At 41.4% G+C, this 23,039-nt stretch overlaps 3 protein-coding genes across 4 annotated transcripts; 1 reads left to right on the top strand and 2 right to left on the bottom strand.

Moving 5' to 3' along the window:
• Positions 1-878: 878 nt before the first annotated feature.
• Positions 879-10,285, bottom strand: LOC139289039 (rho GTPase-activating protein 4-like). Its single transcript, XM_070910538.1, has 22 exons — positions 10,256-10,285; positions 8,512-8,601; positions 8,160-8,331; positions 7,882-8,044; positions 7,573-7,635; positions 7,361-7,489; positions 7,139-7,267; positions 6,546-6,767; positions 6,360-6,461; positions 5,512-5,685; positions 5,240-5,324; positions 4,981-5,008; positions 4,733-4,832; positions 4,526-4,586; positions 4,073-4,150; positions 3,816-3,944; positions 3,584-3,689; positions 2,786-3,013; positions 2,654-2,709; positions 2,342-2,573; positions 2,201-2,249; positions 879-1,582 (listed from the first exon to the last, which is right to left on the bottom strand). The coding sequence occupies exons 2-22, from the start codon at positions 8,576-8,578 to the stop codon at positions 1,406-1,408; spliced, it is 2,550 nt and encodes an 849-aa protein (XP_070766639.1). The 5' UTR covers positions 8,579-8,601; positions 10,256-10,285; the 3' UTR covers positions 879-1,405.
• A 1,614-nt stretch (positions 10,286-11,899) lies between these two features.
• naa10 (N-alpha-acetyltransferase 10, NatA catalytic subuni) lies at positions 11,900-14,707 on the bottom strand. 2 transcript variants are annotated; one of them, XM_070910449.1, is made up of 8 exons: positions 14,557-14,707; positions 14,296-14,394; positions 14,133-14,191; positions 14,010-14,055; positions 13,770-13,885; positions 13,568-13,612; positions 12,566-12,650; positions 11,900-12,437 (listed from the first exon to the last, which is right to left on the bottom strand). In XM_070910449.1, exons 1-8 carry the CDS (start codon positions 14,575-14,577, stop codon positions 12,255-12,257), a joined length of 654 nt encoding a protein of 217 aa, XP_070766550.1. In that variant the 5' UTR covers positions 14,578-14,707; the 3' UTR covers positions 11,900-12,254. The 2 variants fall into 2 exon arrangements, with proteins under 2 accessions (XP_070766550.1, XP_070766549.1); XM_070910448.1 differs by having other exon boundaries at positions 11,900-12,447; positions 12,567-12,650.
• Positions 14,708-16,267: 1,560 nt separating this feature from the next.
• LOC139288373 (ceramide kinase) lies at positions 16,268-22,625 on the top strand. Its single transcript, XM_070909650.1, has 13 exons — positions 16,268-16,620; positions 17,636-17,731; positions 17,918-18,055; positions 18,212-18,340; positions 18,481-18,544; positions 18,656-18,801; positions 18,911-18,985; positions 19,095-19,247; positions 19,524-19,629; positions 20,529-20,632; positions 21,337-21,533; positions 21,612-21,928; positions 22,116-22,625. The coding sequence occupies exons 1-13, from the start codon at positions 16,497-16,499 to the stop codon at positions 22,228-22,230; spliced, it is 1,764 nt and encodes a 587-aa protein (XP_070765751.1). The 5' UTR covers positions 16,268-16,496; the 3' UTR covers positions 22,231-22,625.
• The last annotated feature ends 414 nt before the right edge of the window (positions 22,626-23,039 follow it).

Genomic DNA, 23,039 nt, shown 5'->3' with positions numbered 1-23,039 from the left:
ATGTGAATTGAACAAAGCCTTTAATCTAGTTCAAATCATAACCAGAAAATATCCACAACAATTTTTACCTCAAGCTGTGCAAAAGCTTTCAAACATGTGGGTCTATTTAATCAATTTATTTTTCTCTCTCTTCCTTCTGGCATTTCCCTTGTGTGTTACCATTGTTTTTCTTTCATTAAAATAATTTAGCTTTTATAAATTTATATATTTTCAAATTTTTCTGGAAGGTTTCCCCATATTGTGTAGTTATTGGCAGAGAGACTCTTTCTCTATTCAAAATGGAAAATATGCCCTTAAGAACACAGAAAGTTGTTGAAAACTGTCTGTCAAACCAAAACACCCTTTTCACTGAAGACATTTTGACGTGTCCTAGCAGTTTTAGGTGCTACTAATGACAATAATAACAAATAATGGCTGCATTCCATTTAGGTGCTCCAGTTCTAAGCAAGGCCATGGCATTGTGCATGCTGGCTCATTTTGAAGGGTTACCGATACACTGAAATGGAATAGAGCCGTTTTTAATAAGATATCATTAGTTATACCTGTGTTTTTCCTGCTATGGAAGTCAAAATGTCACGAACTGTGAAAAAGGTCTATTGCCAAAGTTTCTTGACCTTAATTTTTCTCTTTCACATTTTCATTTTTGTTGTTTTTCTGATGCGATTTGTGGTTTGACTCATTTTATAATTCTGTTACCATAATACAGCCTTTTCTAAAAAGCCTTTGGTTTATTTCACTATTCATAGAAATGGAAATCATCAAGATATCACAATCAAGAAATATCTAAATACTTAGTTATTCTACTTGTAAACCTACCCATAATGACAAAGGCTTAAAGTAAAAGAAATGCACGTTATATGGTCCCACATTTTCCAGTCCTTATATTTATTTTTTTTTAAAAAGCAGTCAGAATAGACAAAATATTTATTTAGCATGTAGCCTAGATATACAGACAAATTGTGAACCAAGTTACAAATAATTCATATATACAAATTCATTACAGCTACAGTATTCACAGTTTTCTTATCAACTAGGTGACTCATCTTGGTAAAATGACATTTGATGAATAATGTATGTGTGCTTGTGTGTAGATGTGCTGACAAAAACATCTGAGAAAATCTGGCTTAAACCCAGATATAAAGTCATAAATTGTATAACCACATTCAGCTGTACACAAATACATCTGTGCCTTTCAAGTAATCCACAGTTTCCACATTGTGCTGCAGGTTTGCAGTCACTGCAGAGTTCTGCTGTACAAAACATGAGTGAAAGAGCTTGAGTAGGGAGCCACCCTGTGGAAAGAAGCCCAATCCAAAAGCTACTGTCAGAGCACATCCTTTTACACCTCAGTTTTCATTTGTATCATCTCTCTCTCTCTTTATTTCATCTACTGATGCCAGTCGTCTCAGTCCAGTGGATCTGCTGCTTTGAAGAGCCCTGTTCCTTTCCCCCTGCGTACATCCCGCCTCCCTTTCTTTTGGGGAGCCTGGGCAGAGGGAGTGGAGGTGGTGGAGGAGGGATCCTGCACTGCTTGCCGCATGAGGAGCTCCTTGAAGACAGAGTCCATCTGGCGACAGACCTCCTGTGAGATGGAATAAACAATTGTGATGAGAGAGGAAGAAGACAAAACTGTCTTTGTTCTCTGCTTTCCCTTCAGCACAAGAGCTTCTGATTATGTTTGCCATAATGTTCTATTATCATTAAATCATTAGTAATTTGGTACCGCTTTCTAATAAGACATGTTTTGCAAGTTGTAACTAACCACTTAGTGAATGTGAATACATCATTTATGAATGCTCTAAAGATCAGTTATAAGCTGTTAAACTACATTTGGGTTGCCAGGCTGGTGTTATCCTCCTCCAGTATAAAACTTTTTAGCTCTTTAGTTCATCTGGGAAATCTCTCCAAAGGATGGTTCAACCACTTATCCTCTGGAAAAGTGTGTAAAACTTGTTAAATTACAACATTTACAACTGCAGACTTGATTGATTGTTGTAAAAACCCTTCAATGACCATTTATAGTTGCAGCTGACTTACTAAAAAATGATAATCCGATGCTCTATAATAATATAGAGCAGTGAAAAGTGATTCAATAGCCCATATTAAAGCCATTTGGTAGTTACAACTTACATATCTAAAGGGTGCCTTGTCACATAGTAAAACTAGTAATTTACAAAAACAAATGAGAAACAAGACAGACCTTGTCCACTTGAACAAGAATATCCTCAGAAGATGAGTGTTCCTGAAACCTGTATGCAGAAAACGCGACCAGAAAACATTGAATAATCATGTCTCAACCACACATAACAAGTCAGTTGCTGCAACATTCAGTTGTACTCACTCTCTGCGCACATTGCCAGGAGAGTGGACCCGCCGTGGTTTGCACTGCGGTCCAACAGGAATCTGGAGCATTAACTTTCCACCTGAAGCGATGCCTCCCCCTGCTGGTCCAGCTGGCAACCTACTTTGGTTGATTGAACCACTGCTGTTGGCTCTGGGACATTCTGCTTTTTTCTGTGCTGCTGCTGCGGTCGAGCTGGTGCTGTTGTCCACCGAGGATCCTGTTTCCAACTCTGCAGCACATCACATTGTGATACATTCTTTTATTCTATTCAGAGACACCATCACTGCCTTAGAGAAGTGATAAACTTACCATCCTTGCTATGGCTGTACTCTGCTTCTACATCTCCTTCTTCAATGATGGGCTCACTGTGAAGAAAAACACCCTCAAATAATCATTCTACCATACATTGTACTTATGTGTGTGAACAGCTTTTTCTCTTACCAGTCATCCTGTTCCAGTGTCATGCATTTCTCATACACCGGTCCTTGTACTTCGTTCTGGCTGGGGAAGATGCTTTCATGCTGGAGGATGATGCTCTTCACCAGGCCGTTGATCTGAGGCTGCAGGGTAACGACATCATCGTCTTGAGCCCCTCTTATCAGGCTGGGGCCGAAACACACGGCCAGGTTGTAAGGCTGCATCATGTTCTCGTCGCTGTACTGAGACACACTGGAGGCAGGGAGCAGAGAAACACAAAATTGACGATGACAGAGAGAGAGGGGCAAAAATAAAGTTGAGAGGCACGTAGAATACATTTAAACTATATTCAAATTGGTTTGCATGTTTTTTCCCTCCTTTAGCTCGGTTTGTTTATGTTTTCTGCACTCACAGTTAATGTTTTGTGTGTAAACCTTTAATCCTTTGTCTGTTTTTGTGTGTTTTTTCCTCCCTCCCCATCTATCTGTGGGGAGATGGATCTGTCATTTTGCTGTATCCATTTTGTGAAAAAAAAGTCACCAGTCCTGTGTCTGTCTTAAAGGCAAAATAAGAGGCTCCCTCTGGAAATGAGTTGGCTGTTGGCTGTGTACATTTGGCTCTAATAAATATATAATGTGAAAGAAAAATCCATCATATTTCTGTCAGCTCTAATAAGACATCAACTAACTGCTAAAAATATTTGGTCCATCCTCATCCAAGAAAGAGACATTTTGGTTTCCTGTGAATGATTGTTTTATGCGATTCTTTTTTAGATACATATCCTGAGCGGTGATGACGACGATGATGAGTTACAATACTCACTGATGAAGAAATGCAAAGAGGTATCTCATGACAATGATGACAGGCTCGGAGTATGAAGAGATGACCATTTTGAGCTGAGCTGCTCTCTCTGCCTCGTTCTTTATTTCTGAGAGAAAAGGTGACGAAAGAAAGATAAGCTCCTGCTGTAGGCTCTCAGCCAGACTCATTTGACATTTCAACACATACACACACACACACACACACACACACACACACACACACACACACTTACGGACATGCTCCAGGAGTTGGCTGGTGCTGTCGATGGGGAAGAGGGGATTCTCCAGGCCTCTGAAGTAGAGCTTCAGCACTCCAGCAACGGAGTCCAGGTCATATCTCTGCTCAGCCAGTGGGTCCTCTCCTGCAGGGGAAGCCCACAGCACACTGCTCAACATTATTAATGCTCCACAGTGAGGGGAGCTACTCTATAAAAGGATACATATGGTTCAAACCAACACACACCCACAAAAACACAACACACAGGCATACCTCGCTCAAATGCATCCCTCAGGTTGTTGACCTCCATCTGAGACCCTGGCACTCTAAATATCCCTTCATGGTGGAGACCTGATGGACAGACATATTACTACAATTACTCAGTGCTCTAAACTAACTGAGACCTTCTATAAAATTATACTTATTGCATAAGTTTGTAGAAAAATGGGACAATCACCGTAAATATTGATACAGTCTATGTGTTGCTTTCAGTCCCATTCATGTGAGTGTTGCCCGGTCAGGTCAGTGGCGGACATTGTGGTCTGCCACAGTGGCTTTTTAATATGACCACTGGGGGGTGCAAAAGCTGCACATTTTCTAATTGTACACAGTGGCTCTAAGTCTTACTGTAATTTGTTTTAAACTAAAATATGTTATAAATATATTTTTGCATTAGAACAAATGTGCAGCTGCTGTTTCACTGTTCCTTCAGTCTTGAATACTCACCATTGAGGTTGATAAAGCGAATGCAGCTTTGCACAACAATTGGAATCTGTTGTCCTGATGCCTTAATGAAACAAACAAAATGAATGAATTTCACAGACTGCAAATCTAATACATCACTGCCAACTGAGAAAAAAAATAGACTGAATACATCAGAGGGAAATGCTGAAAGAGGAAATGGTGAGATAATGTAATCACGACGGTAGCTACCTGTATGAAAGACAGCATGTCTCCATTGAAGAGTTTGTGGTTGTGCATCAAATTTGAACTTGAGGGATTCTTCCTGACACGCATAGACTTCCCATTGTGTCTGCAGAGCCAGATGTCATAATGAGAAGACACCGGTCAACAACATTTTGTTATGATTGCAGAATATATATACACACAACGTTTCTAAAGTCATTTTTCACAATTAAACAAAGAAAATAATGACTCTATAAGAGCACTTATATTCATACCTAGTCTGATGTCCATTTGATGCTTCAGCTTGGAGGAAGAAAAGCACAAGAAGAGAAAGGACCAGCTTAAATGAGAACCAGCCAGTTAGAAGAAATGAGAAATACATTAGAATAAGTAAAGATTTAATACTTAACTTGCAGCTAAAAAAAAGGAACTACAGTTTACTGGAAAATACCCCACAATGCACCAACTGTTTTATTACACTTTGGGTCAGCAGTTTGCCACTTTAGTATTGTTCTGTCAGAAATGAAGTGATACCTTTTTCCACAGCCACTTTAAGCAGGTCATGTTTGGCTTGCAGTTTAGATACCAATGAGCTGCCCACAAGGTACTCTTTCACTCTCTGTAAAACAAACCAGATGTGATTTAAAGTCAGTGTCATGCTCTGACCATCATTTACTGTGGTTCTTATCATCGTCGCCATCATCGCAGTCAACCAAAACCCACCAATATACTGCATATACCCCCACTATATACCATTAACACCATCCCAGACAGTGTGATATTCTGTACTTTAAAAACAGACTCACAGTCAAGTAGATGTTTTCTATTTCCTGCACGTTGGCCCTGCGGCGGGCCACACTGGGCTTGACTGTCAGATTCTCAGTGCTGCCGTCCTGAGACAAACCACTGCCGGTCTCCAGGTCATCATCACCGATACTCTCCAGCAGGGAAGACTGGGATGCTGACATGCTCTTACTAGCCTGTATCACAGTGGCAGAGATCACAATGGAATATTATGCTTTGCCAATACTGCATTTAATTATGTTCATTTCAATTACTATAATTAAAATGATTAAACTGATTAAGTTGATGGCTGTGCTTGTGTTACTCGGGATGATTTGCCCTGACACTGGTACAAATTACCAATATGGTGATGGTGTGCAAAATATGAGAGTCTGAGGTGAACTGACAATTTAATTGCAATTATGTTGCATTCAGGTGCCTGTTGGAAAGGCCAGAATAACAATTTGAATAATACAAACAAGGGGGTCAATGTGATGGGCTTAGTCAATCTTGACTTGGACTTGAGGTTTAGTCAAAACGTCTTGGTCACTTTCCTGCCATTTACTGACCTGAAGCCACACTGGCCAAGTTTTGATTCATTTCTATACAACATTTTGAAGTCAACATACAAATTAAGTTGGATGTTTTTTGTTTTTTTTTCCCCTCACATTTTTACAAGCTTGCCTTCACAACTTTACTTGAACTCAGGACACCATCTATTTCAATAAGATATGGTTGAAAGCAAGAAAATTACTTTATTCACAGCCTTGAATGTGAACTGTGCCCTGGACTCAAATGTGGCGAGCTAAATAACACTTGTACAGTAGACTCGTTCATCATCGGGTGTTATGGGTTGTGCAATGTGCTCTACCTCCTCCGTTTCCTGGGTGACAGCTTTCAGTCTGGTTTGTATCTGTTTGAATCGGGTCTCCAGCTCGCATCTCATCTCACACTCTGCACTGACCTCGGAAACCTGACAGACAAGAGAGTCTAGAATTGATGCAAAACAGCTGAATAATCCACTGAATACAAACCAAAAAAAATAAAAAATACAGACCTGGTCTCCATCATGGGGCTGATAGGGGAAGCGAAGGGGCATACAGAAGGTGTTATAGTGGTCCTGCATGAGGGTGTCTCTGTCGTGGCTCTGGTCCAGTCCGGACACGGTGCCTTGGAGCTGCTGCAGCCCCGTACTCAGGTTCTGCTGAGTCCGCCACCGACTGGACAGGTAGGCCTGCATCACCCGGCCCAAAGAGAGGTGGTACCCTGCATCTGCACACTGAGTGAGACAGTGAGATTTTAGACAATATCAACTTTATAATTTGGGTGCTTTGAGATCATGATGACTCCCTTAAACATGATATTTTAAGTGATATCTCTGGCACTATAGCTCTAATATCACACTACGTTCCAATGTAAAAGTTTGATGACTGGCCCAATGGGGCACATGGTAGGTAGGTACTAGTAGGTAGTAGGCCAGAACTTTAAAATTCAAAAAGACAAAAACTGATGATGAATCTCATTACCGATTGGTCCATATAGTCAGAATAGCCCCAGAAGTGGGGGAATCATAACCTTCAGTAATACATGTTTGTTTATGTTCAATGGAAACAACAGCAGAACCACACAGGTGTGAACTGATGCACTCACATCTATGAGTGTAGAGATGTCTTGGAGGTAGTACTTATTCATGGAGGCATTGGCTGCAGCCAAGTTTAGGAGGTAATCGTTTCGGGCTTTGCTGCACTTCAGGTAGATGTCTTGGACCTTACCTTGTCTCTATGGAATATAAAAAAATATTATTAGTAAGAGGTGAAATAGACATACACAGACACGTATGCACATAATACTAGATAAAGGGTATTTATTTACTTTTTCTATCAACCTCTCGAGTTTCTTAGCAGCACTGTGCTTCTGCTTTTCCTCCTGTTTCTCTGCCTCCTTCAGCTTCCCCTCTGCACTCACATAGTCTGAGTGGTACTGGTAGTATGTCCGCCATGCCTGCACACAGACACATGCAGCAATGCTCTCCTTTGTTTGCTTTGGAAACGGAAAATGTTTTGGGTGGTTGGTTTCTCACTTACAGTCTGAAGCTCTGTGGTAACCTTGAGTAGTCCATCTTGCAGCTGAGAACAGATGTCTTTACTCTAGAAACACGGTGTAGAGACAAAATACCACAAAGAGGGATGGCACAACACGGAAGGAACATAGTGAGCCACAATTTTTTTTTTTTTTATGTCAAGAGTTCAAGAGAAATACAGGGGTGAAGATCAGAAAAGGAAAGTGGCAGCAACACTAGAGTCAGCTAACTTGCACTGCACAGGTACAGACTCGTCCCAAAGGCATAATGAAAGATGCCTGCATTTGGTGGGTGCCAGTGCTCGTATCAGTACCTTCTTGGCAAGGCGCTGTGTGTACTCCAGGCAGTGTGTGAGGGGCTGGATGAGGAAGTTGCTGCAGCTCTCACTCAGTCTATTGTGGTCCCTACTTTCTTGACGGGTCTGGGACAGCAGAGCTAGCCAGACCTGGGCCACTGAGTGACTGCTGGGCTCCTTCCTGAGCATTTGGAAAGAAGGAAAGGAGGACACAGGAACAAAAAAATATATACAACCAGGAATGATTCAGAACAACACCCTCAAATGAACTGCTAGTTCATTTAGGCCGGACTGACCTCTTGATCCTGGAGGTGAACCTTTCTGCAAGTTTTTCAAGGGAGCGGGCGTACTCGCTTTCTATCTCCCCCCGTCGTCGCAGGTAGTCTGTCAGGTCCTGCAGCTGCTGGCTCTTCTGCTCAAGTTGCAAGTCCAACACCTTCAGCTGGTCTACAAGCTGGCAACGCACCTCTTAAAAGGAGAGAAAGAAATTCGAGAGAATATGACTCATTCTGAAAGTTTTGCTGTAGGTGAGAAACGCGTGTTTTGTTTTTTTTCCACAAACAGAACACATGTTGATCACAGTCAAGATGGGGTGTGATAAAGAGGGAGTGGTTGTTAGAGTGGTGCAGATAAAAGTAATTATTTTACCTTTGATTTGTGTGTCGTAGTCCACCATACCAACCCTTTCCTTCCAGAGTTTCACGTGGGAAGTCATTGTTGCTCCGACTGGGTGGAATTCTGGATAAAGAAAGTGAATATTTCATTGTCTCACCATGTAGTATGAAATATCAGCTGCCCTGTTCCTTTTACCTCTCCTGCAGAATCATTGTGCGCTTTATGGGCATGCAATCTATTTTGGTCTTCTTTGCTGGACAAAGTCTGGTAAAATAAATCAAGGCCCGTGACCCACTGCTGCATCCAAGCATGCGTCACTACAAGCTTTCACACTCTTCAGTGCTGAACCCCCCCTCCCCTCCGCAGACCAAGCTAACTTCCTCCTGCCACAGAAAGAGCAAAAAGAGCATGTTCAGCTTACTGTAACACATCTCTTCAAACTGGTCACCCTTGGCTGAACGGCAGACAACTAGAAAACCAGTTGGCATGTGCTGCCTGCTGCACTGGTCACGCTGCAGAATTGCATGAGGTGCAAAAATAGCTCTAGCAACATCTCTGCTGCCCTAAAAATAGGGTGAACCACAAGGCGAACAACTCTGTGGAGATGTTTGTTTGGAAGACCACAGGTGGTTTTACTCAAGTTTAGTGATGCACTCATAGTACATTCCTTATTTTTAAGAATAAAACAGCAAATCCAGCTGCTTTTTGCTTCATATTTCTAGATAGATCCTACAAAGTGGAAGACTGAGAAGCTTTACAGAAAGTGTATTCCAGTTTAGGTTCAGAAATCAGGCACGTTTATCTGACTGAGACTAGGCTTTAGACAGGATAAACATCAAAATCAACAGTAGTCAGTGAAAAATATTAATCTGAGAAGCTTTGGTTTTGGTTTCTTCCCATTTTTATCATGTTGTATGACAGAAATGAACATCCCTATATAATATCTTGAGCAGAATATAGATGAAATGCGGCAGAAGAGAGTATGACTGGAGCCTCCCAATGCATGACGGTCATTTAAACACATGATCATCTTACAGGCCTTTGACGAATTGAGAATCAACAACTTAGCCACTGATGTCTGCAAGATAGCAGTTATCAGGACCACATTTACTGCTCATCAGAAAGGGGAAGAGTAGGGTGTTTTTTTTGCTGGATCATAACCCTTTGTACACAACCACCACACACAGTCTCTCTTTCCCCCTCGACTTCCCCTTTTTTCAAAAGCCAAACATCACTCATCAGCATTCTCTTCAGCTGAGATATTTAGCAACTGACCTGCTAAAAAAGAGTCTGCTGCATTACAGCAAACCCAAAACTCCCTGTAGAAAGGAGAGTGTCTCATTTTTCCAGCCTATGTCACCCTTTTCCATTAGCCCCTTTCATTCTTTCTCTATGTGATCAGCAGTGAATCACCACCTCTTGTCGTCACAATATGCATCTATATTTTATCAAAGCTGGTCTCAACCTCACTGCAACTGGTTTTTCAGTTGCGATTATGATGATTTCTGCGTGTTTCACTTTGTGTGTTTTCACAAGTACGAACACATAGATGCTGCCTGAGCTGGGACACGTTAATGGCCTGAGGGCTCCGTCTGTAGCCAACAATCACATAACTGAAATCATCAAGCAGAAAGATCCTTCATAACCGTACTTACTTTGCAGTACAAAAACATGTTTATTAGACCTAAACTGGCCAGCTGTTTTTTTGGTGAGACAGGTCAGTAAATGAAAATCAATAAAACTTTAATGCGTCAAAAAAAAAAAAAAGGAGTCCTACCTGATGAGGAGCAGTCTTGACTAGTCTCTTCTCCAGACTGAGGCAACTAAATAATGCCAGTTATTAGCACAGTAAGCTCTCAACGGTTTCACCTCCCCCTCACATTGGACACGGATGGATGTGGGTGGAGTGGAACTCATCTCTGACTTTCTCTCTTTCTCTCTCTGACACACTCACTCCCTGCTCTACTGCTCTCTCTCTTGCTCACCCGTCATCTCACTGACACATTCAGTTTGAGGCATCAGTGTGTGATTGTGCAAGGGAGATGAGTGAAAACCTCTTCCGAGTCTCTCTTTCATGCTACCTCTTGAACTCCACAGAAGGTTTTCAGTCCAATCAAACACCAGCTGCCTTCACTGATTAGTCCCTCAGCACTGGTTATTCACAGGCTACTGAGTGAAATCAGCTGCTATATTGTTCAGTTGGGAAAAAAAACAAAAAACAAACCCTGAATGCTCTGGGGTAGTCTTGGCAGATGGCTGAGGGGCCATTATAATCCACAATCTGCTTACATAATGTATGACCACAGTTTATGATGAGTAATGTATGGCTTGTAATCTTGGAAACACCTCGTGTTAGTTAAAAAAGTTACACAAACACTGAAAGAGTATTTGCCTTCAGAGAAAGTCCCCAATCACTTTTATCACATGCGCACTGTCGGCAAAACCAGTGGAAATCCATTGCTGCTGTTAAATCATAACTCATTTATCTGAGCCTGATCACTGTGGAAGTCTTGTTTTTGAACAGCAGCAGCATTGTCGTCTTCTCTCACCTCTATCTGAAAAGTGTTAAATGGCATGAAGGCGTGAAACTGAGCTATTTCCAATTTGTCACAAACAGCCAAACTTTCTGAAAGGTCAGTGTGCATAATTTGCAGTTATCTGTCATGTACTTCTCTCTCACTCTTGTTTCCTTCCTCAAACAGGCAGTGCGATGATAATGATGATGCATAATCGACGTAATCAACATATTCTGGCCAGTCTGACAAAGGACACCGTTCGATTTATGGTCAGCTGTACACAAGAAGAGGTCACACATTCATTGTAGAAAGCAGTCTTTCATCAACTTGACTTTTGTGTTGAGTAGCGTGATTTTCACTTATCTTAAATACCATATATATAGAAGTATGTCATGTTTTTATTTGAAGAAAAATACAACAACCCTGGGGAAAACTGGTGCATTCAGTTGCCTTCAGCCAATTCATTAGTGTCTATCAGTTGTGGGCGGACAGCATGAAATGCTGTCTGCCAGTCTTTGTTTGATGCTGCCACTAGGAGTCACCAAAGTTGGAAATTGTCGAATCCTACACACTGTAGGGGCTTTTTCACTATCAATGAGAACCTTCATTGTGGATCTGGTGTACCTCATATGATTGTGTACAACACAAGTAATATTTGTGACTGTGAATTCAACAGAAGCCTCTTCACTGGTTGGGTAGATGGTATTATTTTAGTCTTCCAAACAAATTCACAATTAAGTGTTTTAACTAACTAGACATTTCATTGACCTCCTTACTACATAACGGCCAACTCAAACATTTCACCACAAAAACTACTGACTGTTAATAGATGGTATAATTTCAGAAGTAAATTAAGCTGATTTTTGATCAGCTACTGAAATAAGTACAATACCAAAAGCATTATTTGAAAGATTTATTTGCAGTAATTCTGTTAAATAATTGAGAGACCAGATTGAAACAACAAACACAGGTTCTTTTCAATTCTGTAAATCTGACAGAACTCTGGGCCACTTTTGGTAATGACAACAGCGATCCAATAAGAACGAGACCAGGTATTCATTTTTGTTTCATTTAGATTCCCCAATTCACGCCATTATCAAGACGTTTTCGTTCATCACTGCAGTGAAAAGCAAAATTTAAGAAAAATGAAATGTGGGAACACCTTTGACGCACAGATAGTTTGTAAAGCCAGAGATACTGTCAAATAGCGATAAAAAGAGGAAGTGAGGGATGAATTTAAAAATGTCTAGGACTGCAGTGTCATTGTGAATCAGAAGAAGAATCTTTAACGTCTGTGCTTTCTGTTGCCTCGCTGACTTCACTCAGCTCTTTGCTCTCTCCTCCGCTGTCTCTCTCGCTCTCTCTCTCCTGGTCGCCAGATCCTGATGGGCTCTGGCCAGAGGGGGCCTCCTGACCAGTCACGCGCACTCCAGGCTTTCTCAACTGTGGGACCCACGCACAGAAATAACACAGTCATTATCAGAATCTGCTCGTCTGAGTTCAGTGGCGTTACACGCCCCCTGAGGTGACACGGAGCGAGTATATGTTGCCAACGTAGAGAGTAAAGTCACCTCATCGGCCATGTGGGCGAGGTCTCTCTTCATGGCATAGGCATCCTCTCCATCTGCATAGTATTTAGGCTCTACCTCACTAATCCTGTGGAGGAACAGCAATATAACACATCAGTTACAGTCAGAACAAATATGTAAAAGTCAGGGCCGTAGCTGCCATTGAGGACGCTGAGGTCATGTCCTTTGTATCTTTATGATGGGAAGTTGGGGTTTTAGCAACCATGGAGGACTTTACATTCTACATTACAAAAAATAACTGGGTGAGTATTCTAAACAGAATATATTCAAATATGACAATTTTTTGGCCAAATAAATAAATGAATGCAGCTTTTTCCCACCAGAATTTCATTCCTGGCATTGTTGAGACTTTAACACCTTCATGCTGATGAATGAAAATTTAAAGAAAATATAATTCAACAGTTAACTCCATAAACAAAAGCACAGCAAGTCCAACTAATTGAGACTAATTTAGAAACTTGGTGTCTGGAGCTGTTGGGGAGGACTTGAACTCATGACTAAAGCCCTACCGTTATTGGATTTTTGAGGCCAATACTACTTATGTTTTGCATAAACACAAACATTTTTGGTCTTTAATGGCAACCATTTCCAAGTAACCTCAAAGATATGAATATGAAAAAAAAGCTTTGCACGCTGTTAATAAAAGATTCTTGACTACATATTTTTTTATGAGCTGACCACTTCTGTGCTGCAATTTCTTGTTACTCTTCAGTCAGTATATTCCGCGACTATACGCCAGTACCAATATATCTGCAATAAGCTAATGAGAATCAGAAATACTTTATTGATTCTGATTAGTTTATTGCAATATTGTTCAACATATCAGCCCAGTAGATTTATTGGTCTAGCTCTACTAATGACCTCAATATTTCTGAAAGTCCAGGCTATGGCCAAGCTAACTGTGTAACAATACCCCAGAAGTACATGAAGTACAGTACATTACAATAAAAATATGAAATAACATTGGCACAGAAATGGACTTACTGGAATTTGAGTGTGTTTGAGTACAGGTGCAGAGCTGCTCGGTTGCTGCAATGGAGAGAAAAGATTGGCAAGTCCCTTGAAAACAGGGGAACTAACGTACATAGCCACAGCACAAGCACATGTAAACAGGAAACCATACAATGATTTATCTGAACAAAACAAAGAGAAACCAAGTTCACGGCGAGCCAACAGTGCACAGTACCTTTTGCGAACATGAAGGGAGACATATTTAGCATTGAAGTTTTCTATCATGGCCCGGCTGGCCTGGTCCATCAGCTTCTGGGCCAAACCAAGACGTCTGTGGGAGCGCTTCACTGCCTGGAAGACACACACATAAAGGGTATTATTACCTCAGAGATGCCAGCCACATGTCTCAGTAATATAAAAATATGTCAGATAAATAATGGAGGACACGTATGAGGTGTCTCTCGCTCAGACTCACCAGGGATGTGATGTGTCCATGGGGTACATCATCTGGGTCCTCCTCCCTAATAAGAGTTCACATTATGTTTTTTCTCCTTAGTTTAAATTATGTCAGATAAAAAACAAGGTCACAGATACTCACATCTTTGCCAGCACATATCCCACAATTTTGCCATTTTCGTCCTCTGCAATGTATGAGAGCTGAAACGATGAAAACAGTGTCAAACAAACGTATAAACTGGAAGGACTTAGATGATAGGAGCAGTGGTGAAACAGGAGGAATAGGAAACTTCACTGTGAATCACCTGAGGCCAGGACAATCCGTGATAGAAGTAATATTTCATCTGATAGTTTTCTGGAAGACACAGCAGGTTACAGTGCTGCATATTCATAAGGTCCTCCGGCTGAAAGATAGAAACTGAATGTCAGAAAGGTGCATGACACGATGCTAACCCGTTAATCGGCGATGTTTGGTCAGCTAACGAGTAGGCTGTTGTAACTAACGTTAGCTTAGCTACCAGTTAGTAGAAACAGCATGGCTGTCGACAGGTTTTCAGCACACTTACCCTCGCGTTTCGTATGTTCATTTTGTTATTTGGCTTGTTGTCGGGACTGTGGAGACAGAAATCAAATATACTACACTGATCAATCAATTCATAATAATTACACTGCAAGGTTTAATGAGCTTGTCTCGCTAGCTAGCTGAGTCGGCTTGCTAGCAAGATAGGGAGGGGAGGAAGGAGCGTGCCACAATAACGACAGGCATTTCCGGTTAATGTGTGCGCTGGGACTTCACAATAAAAGCTGTAAGCCTTGCATGAGTCACGAAAACGTGCCATAATTTACTTTTCCTTTGAAGAATGCCTTCCCGGCGATAAGAACTCGGATGTTGTGGACGATTCTCGCACAGTTTACACACCTACAGGAAACTGACTGGGCAGCTCAAACAAGGCTGGATAACCAACCAAGCGAAGCGAGTTACCGCTGTGGGGCCCCAGATTCATTGTGTGCCAATTATATGTTCCAACTTTGCACCACTAAAAGCACAATATCAACTCCATTTGACAATATAATGTCTTATTACCTGCTGTTGTGTTGGGGGCCTTGAGTTCAAATCTAGTTAATAAGTCCTTAATTAATTATTTAATTTAGGCTAGATTGTACTCACATGATATATATTCCTAAATAGGAGTTGTAAAAAGTTGTATTTAATCAAAACTGTAATGTAACTTTTACAACAAACCTGCAACAGTGTTTTTCCGGCATAAAAGCACTGTTTTTTGGGGCACGTAATGAAGATGCCATGTATAATCTGTTTTGTAGCCTGTATTCTTGGACTGTGTCACAACACTGAAGTCCAAGTCTCAAAACTCTGGTTAGAGCACTGTGAAATCACTTCATTTTTGGACCTTTGGTTGTGTTCGTACTGGCTAGTCTTGGTCAGTAAGGGCCCATATTGTGTTTTTGCCCAGGGAGCCCCCTCTGGCCATGGTTGGTACTATAAGCCACAAATATACTGTCCTGTGTGAGCTGATAGAGGAAGTGCTGATACTTCTGAGCCGGGAAAATATGCTATCATAAATATAATTTTTATTTTAACAATTCACACTTAGATGTCATATACAGAAAGTCTTATAAATAAATGTTGATTCCTGTATGTATTCCAAAAATAAAACTACACAAAATCAATTTGAATGATTTTTTTTTTCCAGAAATAACATGTTGGAAGAAAACCACGTTCCTGTCTTTTGTAAAATTTCACAGTATCAGTGAAACACATTCAGGGAATTTTGATGGGTTAGGGCGACATGTTGGTATTATAGATCTTTATAATTTTGTTGTTAGTGTTTTCCACTTAAGGTTTGAATGTCAAGTGGATACTTGTCCAACATATATTTTGGCTTTATAAATGCTAAACTGAGAAACAACTGAATCATCATTGTTATCTGTATGTCAAGCAAACTGCAACAAATATAAATATAAATAAAACAAAATATATTTGAAAAAAAGATCACGTGTAGAACAACTACAGGGAAACGTGAGCTTGTTATTTTAAACTTTACCTATTACTTAACACTATTTATCCACCCATTTGCTGGTATTAGTTGTACTGTCTATTTTATAATTTGCTACAGTAATTGGCCAGTATGCTAATATTCCAGGTAAACTACAGGCATCCAATCAGCAGTGCAACATGCAAATGCAGCAGGTGTCACCAGGGAGGGACTGTAGAGGAAACGGGTATTTTTAGAATAACACCCAGTGTGCCAGGCGGTGTCTTCAACATTTCACAGGGATAATGGCCTAAAATTGTCTCCAGGTCCAGTCAGAGGAAGATGAAAACGTTCACATGTCAGATAAGGACTCTGGTGGTTTGTTGACTGATGGCGAGATCAGATTTCCATCCTGCTGCCTTTTCTCGGAGATGTAACAGTTATGGGTGTAAAATGTGTGCATAAAAGTTTTCTGAGAAACGGGAAAGAGCGACGCTGAAGCGCTTTTCCAGATGGAGACGGACCTGAGGCTGGAGTCAAGTTTGTGGGTCGGGAGTAAAAGATACCGGGCGGTCCTCACAGGCTGGCATTTCAACTGGACCGAGGTAGATAAGAAGAATCGCGACAAGAAAACAAGTAGGTCACTCTTTACAACAACATCAGCCGATCTATAATATCGATACGTATGGTCTTGAACATGAGCAGCACAATACATAATATATGAAACAAATGCATGCACACACACAGGGAAATACTCGCGGTCACGTTGTTGCTGAATGTTTAAAGCCACAACCTGTTTCAAACAGGACTGATGACAAACGAGACAATATTCATTCTTTTGAGAAGTAGCCATGGAAACATCATGGACAAAACAATCTCAAGAACACCTTACATGTGATATTGGACAATTACAGGGAGGGGACTCTTTAATTAAGTCTATGGCTGCTTGCAGAAAACGTGAATAACCAGTTAAACAGCACTAACATGAATCAGAACCTCCTAACACCGTTTACTGAAAACACTGGCTGTAGAGAACTCACACACCTCCTGGCACAAGGTCATAATGTAGGGGTTGTCCTTTAACTAACCAACTTTGTTTTTTTGTCTCAACACCAAAATGCCTCTGCCTCTCTCGCCGCCGCCCACACACACATGTACACAGAGAGCAGGAGATTTTAATGTGGAAATGGAAAGTAAGGAATTTTTAAAGACATCTGCGTGTCTTCTTTGAGACAACACACACTTGTGTCCCTTTTTCTGTAAAACAACGTAATGAAAATACATTTTTAACACTGAAAATTGACCCAAAAGAAGACATAATGATGTTTTATATGGTTTACACAAGCTGTATCATCCAAATCTCTCTTACAGTCAGTAACTGTTCACGTTGTCTCTGTCCCACTAAGCCATGACAGTGTGACAGTGAGCCAATATTCACAATACCAGAACCTGAGACTGAAGCAAACTGGGCTTTTCCTAGTGTGACATGTCAAAAAGGCCTGTAAGAGAGCCTGGAACAGCTGCTATGACAAGTAAAAGTGTCTGCTGAGAGGAAGGTCTACAGTCTCTTTAGTGATTAAAATGTTCATGGTATGCAAAGAAGCATGTCCACTGACATTTGCACTGTGCGTGTTTGTCTGTGTGATTAAAGCTTCAGTACCAGTGGCAGAGGTGGTTGGAGTGGAGGAGGGCCGGGTGGAGATCCTGCCCCAGAAGTCAGTTGAGGACACAGACAAAGTCTTCACAGGTGGGTTCTCTTGGGTATCACAAACCCAAGGCCACAGTCAGTGCTTAAGTAAAGAGAACGCGAATGATTTACATACAAGTGCATGGCACACTAGCTTCACAGTTTACGACAATTATCTGCCTGCAACAGTTGATATTGTGGTTATACAGCACGGTTTTGTCTTCTTTATCTATCATCCTCCTCCAGTTTTCTATGTAAAGCGCATCAGCAGTGGGGGCTCTTATGGGTTACTATGGAGACTAGGCCGGACCCAGTTCAGCTGCCCCAGTCGGGTCCTCAGAGACCAGTGGACGAAACACCTAAGAACTGCTCTCAAAACTCACAGTAAGGACGGATAATTGGACAAGGCATTAAGCTGATGTTGTAGCTCCTATGTCTCTTAAATATGTCGTGATTTTACTATTAATAATGAATTATTTTCAAATCCTCCAGAGTTTGCTGGCTCTCAACAACCTGAAATATTCTGAATGTATCTTTCAGGTCCGTTGCGCCCACACAGGCTGTTGGTGTTCATCAACCCATTTGGCGGGAAGAAGAAAGGAAGAAAGATCTACCATTCTCTGGTTGCCCCTCTGTTTGAGCTGGCTGGTATCAGCTCTCATGTAATAGGTGAGAAACAACAAAATTGAGAAAAGATGCAGATGCTTGATGCCCTTCCAGGTGAGAAGTTATGTCTCATAGATGGCCTTAGGCTGACCTACATAATTGAAGAAACAATGTGATTTGCAGTCATAACATTTATTGTTTAGTGACTGAGCGGGCAAACCAGGCCAGAGACCACCTTCTGAAGAAAGACCTGACAGGCTTTGACGGGTAAGAGCTATCAGCACCACAGTGCAAACACTGTGGTATGGGAGCATTGTGACAGCTAAGCTCGCTGGGAGGTGCGTTCATAACAGAAACTCTTGTGTTTGTTTATAACAGTGTGGTGTGTGTGGGTGGAGATGGCATGTTCAGCGAAATACTTCACGGTTTGATTGGGCGGACACAACAAGAGGCAGGCCTTTGTGAGAATGATCCTGCTGTCACGTTACAGCCTTGTCCACTTCATATTGGCATCATCCCTGCAGGTAATGCCTCTGTCATAAGTATTCATAAACTGATGGAGATTCAGAGCAATGACACACACACACACACACACACACACATCATCATCATGTTGTATTGTATATGTTGTAGGTTCTACAGACTGTGTGTGTTATGCCACAGTGGGAGTGATCGACCCTGTTACTTCAGCTTTGCACATTATCGTTGGTGAGGAAGGATTTTCACTATTTTTTTTAAAATCTTTTTTATCTCTGAGCAACTCTGAGCTCATAGTTTATCCTTCATGGCCCTTCTAATTTCCCACAATACCTTACAGGAGACTCTCAGCCTTTGGATGTATGTTCAGTCCATCAAGCTTCTGCTCTGGTGCGCTACTCAGTGTCTCTGTTGGGCTATGGCTTCTATGGGGACGTGCTGGCTGAGAGTGAAAAACACCGCTGGATGGGACCTCTCCGATATGACTACTCAGGTACGGACTGATGAGTCATTTAGAGAAGAGAAACGACTGTATGCTATAAGATGGTGTGTGATTATCTGTGTTTATTTTCAGTTTACAGTTAAAAAGTAATCCTTCTGATTCTGATTCTGATTAAAACTGTCACTCATAGTGCTATGACCAAGATGAAAGATTTTAAAAACATTTTATTTAACAAAACCACACTTCCCGTATGCTCTTTTTTTTAATGTTGTGTATATATCTAGTGTAGTGCATTTCCAGCTAACCTAATTGCTCTTCTTTATCTAGGCACAATGGTGTACCTGAGCAACAGAAGCTATGCAGGCATAGTTCAGTATCTACCAGCAGACCCGGTGCTCTCCAGCCCTAGAGACAGAACACGCTGCCTCTCAGGGTAAAACACTACTACTACTACTAACTACTGACAAGAAATGACATAAAGAAGGGTGTATACACAGTGAAATTAACAATACAACACACAGACCTTTCAAAAAAAGAAAGAAAAGACGATTGCAGTGTGCACACCAGATCATGGTCCCATAAAAATGTTTCAAACAACCACTATCTGGGAGCACAGGAACGTTATCCATAGTGCAGACTCTATTTTCCTATTTTAATAATGTTATTTGGCAAGGACCTAGTATTTAGATCTAGATTTTTGTCTTTACTTTCATGTTTTATTCATGAATTGAGGATCACTGTTCATTACTTTAGTTTCCAGTGTTAAGTGGCTGACACTCATCTATGCAAGGTGAAACAAACCTGTTGGTGGCAGTGTTGGAAGAAGGCCACAGCAACATATGAACTTATAGAAATGATGAAAGCCTGTTACATTTTTTTGGTGACTAATCTTACTCCCTATCTGTGAGTCCTCATCCTTATCTGAGCTATCTAAGGATGAGGGCGATTTTAACCTGGAGAACTTTAAACCCTTTTAATGAGAAAGGGAGAAAGTGTCCCTGGGAGTTGCATCATTATTATTCAAGCACTAGTGAAATGGTTCAAATTCACTGCTTGAGACACTGTAACTGCTACCACCTGCAGCAGGGACTCAGGTGTTGGGTGCACCTTTAAGGAGGGTAGGAACCACGGCAAGAGGAACTTGATCTAGATGAAAGGTGAGCCTTGGTCTCCTGTTAGAGTCTTTGTCTGAGGCAGCTGCCTCTGGCTGTCAGCAAATGGTTTATGATGCTTGTATGAATGCGTGTCAAGGTCGAGGAGCTTGTTATTTCACAGACTTCCAACCAGAGTGAAATTTCTTTGTGTTGCTTGTGTGTGTGTGTGTGTGTTTAGGTGCAGTGTGTGCTCCAGAAGCACAGAAAGACATTTCCCCCACTCTTCGGACTCAGGCTCCCTGTACAGCTCCCGCTTCAGTCAGTTCAGTAGTGACTCAGAAGGTAATAACACTCAAAAGTCCCGTGTTTGTGTTTTGCATATTTAGGCCCATTTAGCACAAATCATGTATACTTCAAAGCAGCCTTTTTTGGCTTGTGACCTGTGAACGAAGTGTCCGCAGTGTGAATCTTCATTCTAAGATGGTTTTAGTTGAATTATTTATAGAGGGCTGAAGAGGTGACATTATCCAGTACTTCACAAGAAAAGAAGCAAAGTGTAGAAAAAGTGACAAAAGAACTTTGTGTAAAAGAAATATGTTTTTCCTCTGCTCCCTTATTCTATTAATCATCTCACGACCCCTTAGGGCAGTCCCGACCGCTACTTTACAGAACTGCCCTTTTGTAAAGCATACTGTAGTGTTCTCAAGCTTGAGCTTTTCATTTTTCATATTTTCAGTATGTTAACAACTCGTAGAAGTCTTAAAACAGCAATAGATCACAATTAATACAATCTTTTTTATTTCAGTCTTTTGAGGTAATGCAGTTGAAAATACAGAGTGGTGTGAAATGTCTGGATTGCATCACCACTCAAAAATGCATCAGTAAAGAACAGTGTCATCAATGACAGACAATCACAGCAATGCAAACTCGAGCCAATGGTTGCCTGAAAAGGAAAGAACAAACAAATGTAGCCTGTTTGTGAAAATGCATGTTGGGCTAAAACAAGCAAAAACCACAGTATGTTCTCTCTTTCTCTGTCTCTCCAGGAGAGTGGGTGACTGTGGAGGGCAGGTTCAGGTGTGTGTCTCTCACTTGTATGTCCAGTTCGTGTCCAAAGAGTCCTCTAGGCCTCTCTCCCTCTGCTCACCTGGCGGACGGAACAGGGGACCTCATCCTGGTATGGGACACTCACCCGCTGGGATTCCTCAAGTTCCTTTACAGGCACACAAGCACACAGGACCAGGTATGGGCCCTTTCACATTAAAACAAAGCTTGACTACCAAATTTGAACTCCCGTTAATCCCTCCTACACTTTCCTTAGTTTGACCTGCCGTTTGTGGAGGTCCACCGCGTGAAGGCCGTCCGTTTCTCTATCCCCTCTGGCAAAGAGGAGGAAGGATATGAAGACATTGGAGGGATGAGTGGTGGGATAGATGACGAAGAGAGAAGCTACGTCGAGACCGTAAGCAGGAGTGGATCTCAGCAGCACCTGACAGAGAGAGGCGCAGGGCGAGAAATGACAAATGAGCAGAAAACAGCAGCCCCCTTCCTGTGTGGTCTGTGCTGCAGCAAAGCTCCTGCTGTGTCAGTGTGGAACTGCGACGGAGAGATTCTGCCTTTCACCGAGATCCTCTGCAGGTGAGAGAGTACGACCATCCACGTGGTGCTTTGTGTATTTTCATACTGTGCTGTGTTATCCTCCTTCTGTTACAATATGTCAAGTTCAAATTTGGACTCAGCTCAGTCATATACAAACAGAAAGAAAACCCAAAATAGTGCACAGGTGGCAAAGTATTTCTCAGCAGTATTTCACTTCTTCTCTCAGGATTCACAGCCAGTTGGTGCGTCTGTATGCCAGGGGCATCGAGGACGCAGCTGTACACAACTGCAGTGAGGACAATGGCAAGGGTGAAAGGACAACCTACACAAGTCTCCCTTAGATTTTGGATGAGGGACAATGGGAATGTTTGTAAGGCAAGGCTAATTTGTAAATCTTCTGAGAGAATAGCCAGCCAGCCTTGCAGTCTGTTACGGCCAAAGAGTTAATTATTATATAGAGTAATATTTCAGGCACTTTTACAAAAAAACTATTTATTCTCAAATGAGTGTTTGTTGAATACTGCTCCTTAAAAACGCTATTAAAAAACTTGCTAAATGATACACTTATCGGTAGTGCAGGTTTTTCTGCACAAAAAACTGTGTTTGTGCGCAGTTTTTGGTCTCCAAGTTTTATTTATTTTCACTTGAGCTTCCAAAGAATGACATCATGGGAATGTCAACAGAAGTTAAGAGACATAAAACATCTTAATGCAATAAAAAGACTGTCCTGACTGTTTATGCTTTATTGTTGTCAACATTGTGCAGCGTGCCCTTGGAGCTGAATAACCGTGCAGTTGGAACTTTCTAGTGTGGTCTAAACTAAATTGGCTTATGAGATAAAAAAAAATATCTTTTATTATTTTTAGTGTCAGTGTAGCTTCCCATACTAACATACTATGATATTATTATTGCATACAGTAAATGTTAAACAAATTAATCAAGTAACACATGAAAGAACAATAGTCCCAGAGGAGAAGTTGTTTAAACACATGTTCGTCTTGGTTTCACTTCCCACGGCACTCTGAGTACTGGCAGGATCCCCAAATGGTCTGTTATTGGTCAGAGTATTTGTGTGAGTGTGAGTGTGTGTGTGTGTGTGTGTGTGTGTGTGTGTGTGTGTGTAGATGGTAGGCTCCCAGCTAGGCCAAGC

Source organism: Enoplosus armatus, chromosome 8 (assembly GCF_043641665.1).
Source record: "Enoplosus armatus isolate fEnoArm2 chromosome 8, fEnoArm2.hap1, whole genome shotgun sequence".
In the NCBI taxonomy this organism is placed as follows: domain Eukaryota; kingdom Metazoa; phylum Chordata; class Actinopteri; order Centrarchiformes; family Enoplosidae; genus Enoplosus; species Enoplosus armatus.
This window is presented reverse-complemented; position numbering and strand designations above follow the sequence as displayed.

Coding starts and splice junctions, on each gene's coding strand:
- LOC139288373 (XM_070909650.1), top strand. CDS start 16,497: ATGGAGACGGACCTGAGGCTGGAGTCAAGTTTGTGGGTCGGGAGTAAA. Junction 16,621..17,635: donor GAATCGCGACAAGAAAACAA/GTAGGTCACTCT, acceptor GTGTGATTAAAG/CTTCAGTACCAGTGGCAGAG. Junction 21,534..21,611: donor ACACAAGCACACAGGACCAG/GTATGGGCCCTT, acceptor CACTTTCCTTAG/TTTGACCTGCCGTTTGTGGA.
- naa10 (XM_070910448.1), bottom strand. CDS start 14,577: ATGAACATACGAAACGCGAGG. Junction 14,056..14,132: donor GGATATGTGCTGGCAAAGAT/GTGAGTATCTGT, acceptor AACTCTTATTAG/GGAGGAGGACCCAGATGATG. Junction 12,651..13,567: donor TCAAACACACTCAAATTCCA/GTAAGTCCATTT, acceptor GTTCCTCCACAG/GATTAGTGAGGTAGAGCCTA.
- LOC139289039 (XM_070910538.1), bottom strand. CDS start 8,578: ATGACTTCCCACGTGAAACTCTGGAAGGAAAGGGTTGGTATGGTGGAC. Junction 7,636..7,881: donor CACAGCGCCTTGCCAAGAAG/GTACTGATACGA, acceptor CCGTGTTTCTAG/AGTAAAGACATCTGTTCTCA. Junction 5,009..5,239: donor TAAAGTGGCTGTGGAAAAAG/GTATCACTTCAT, acceptor TCTTCCTCCAAG/CTGAAGCATCAAATGGACAT.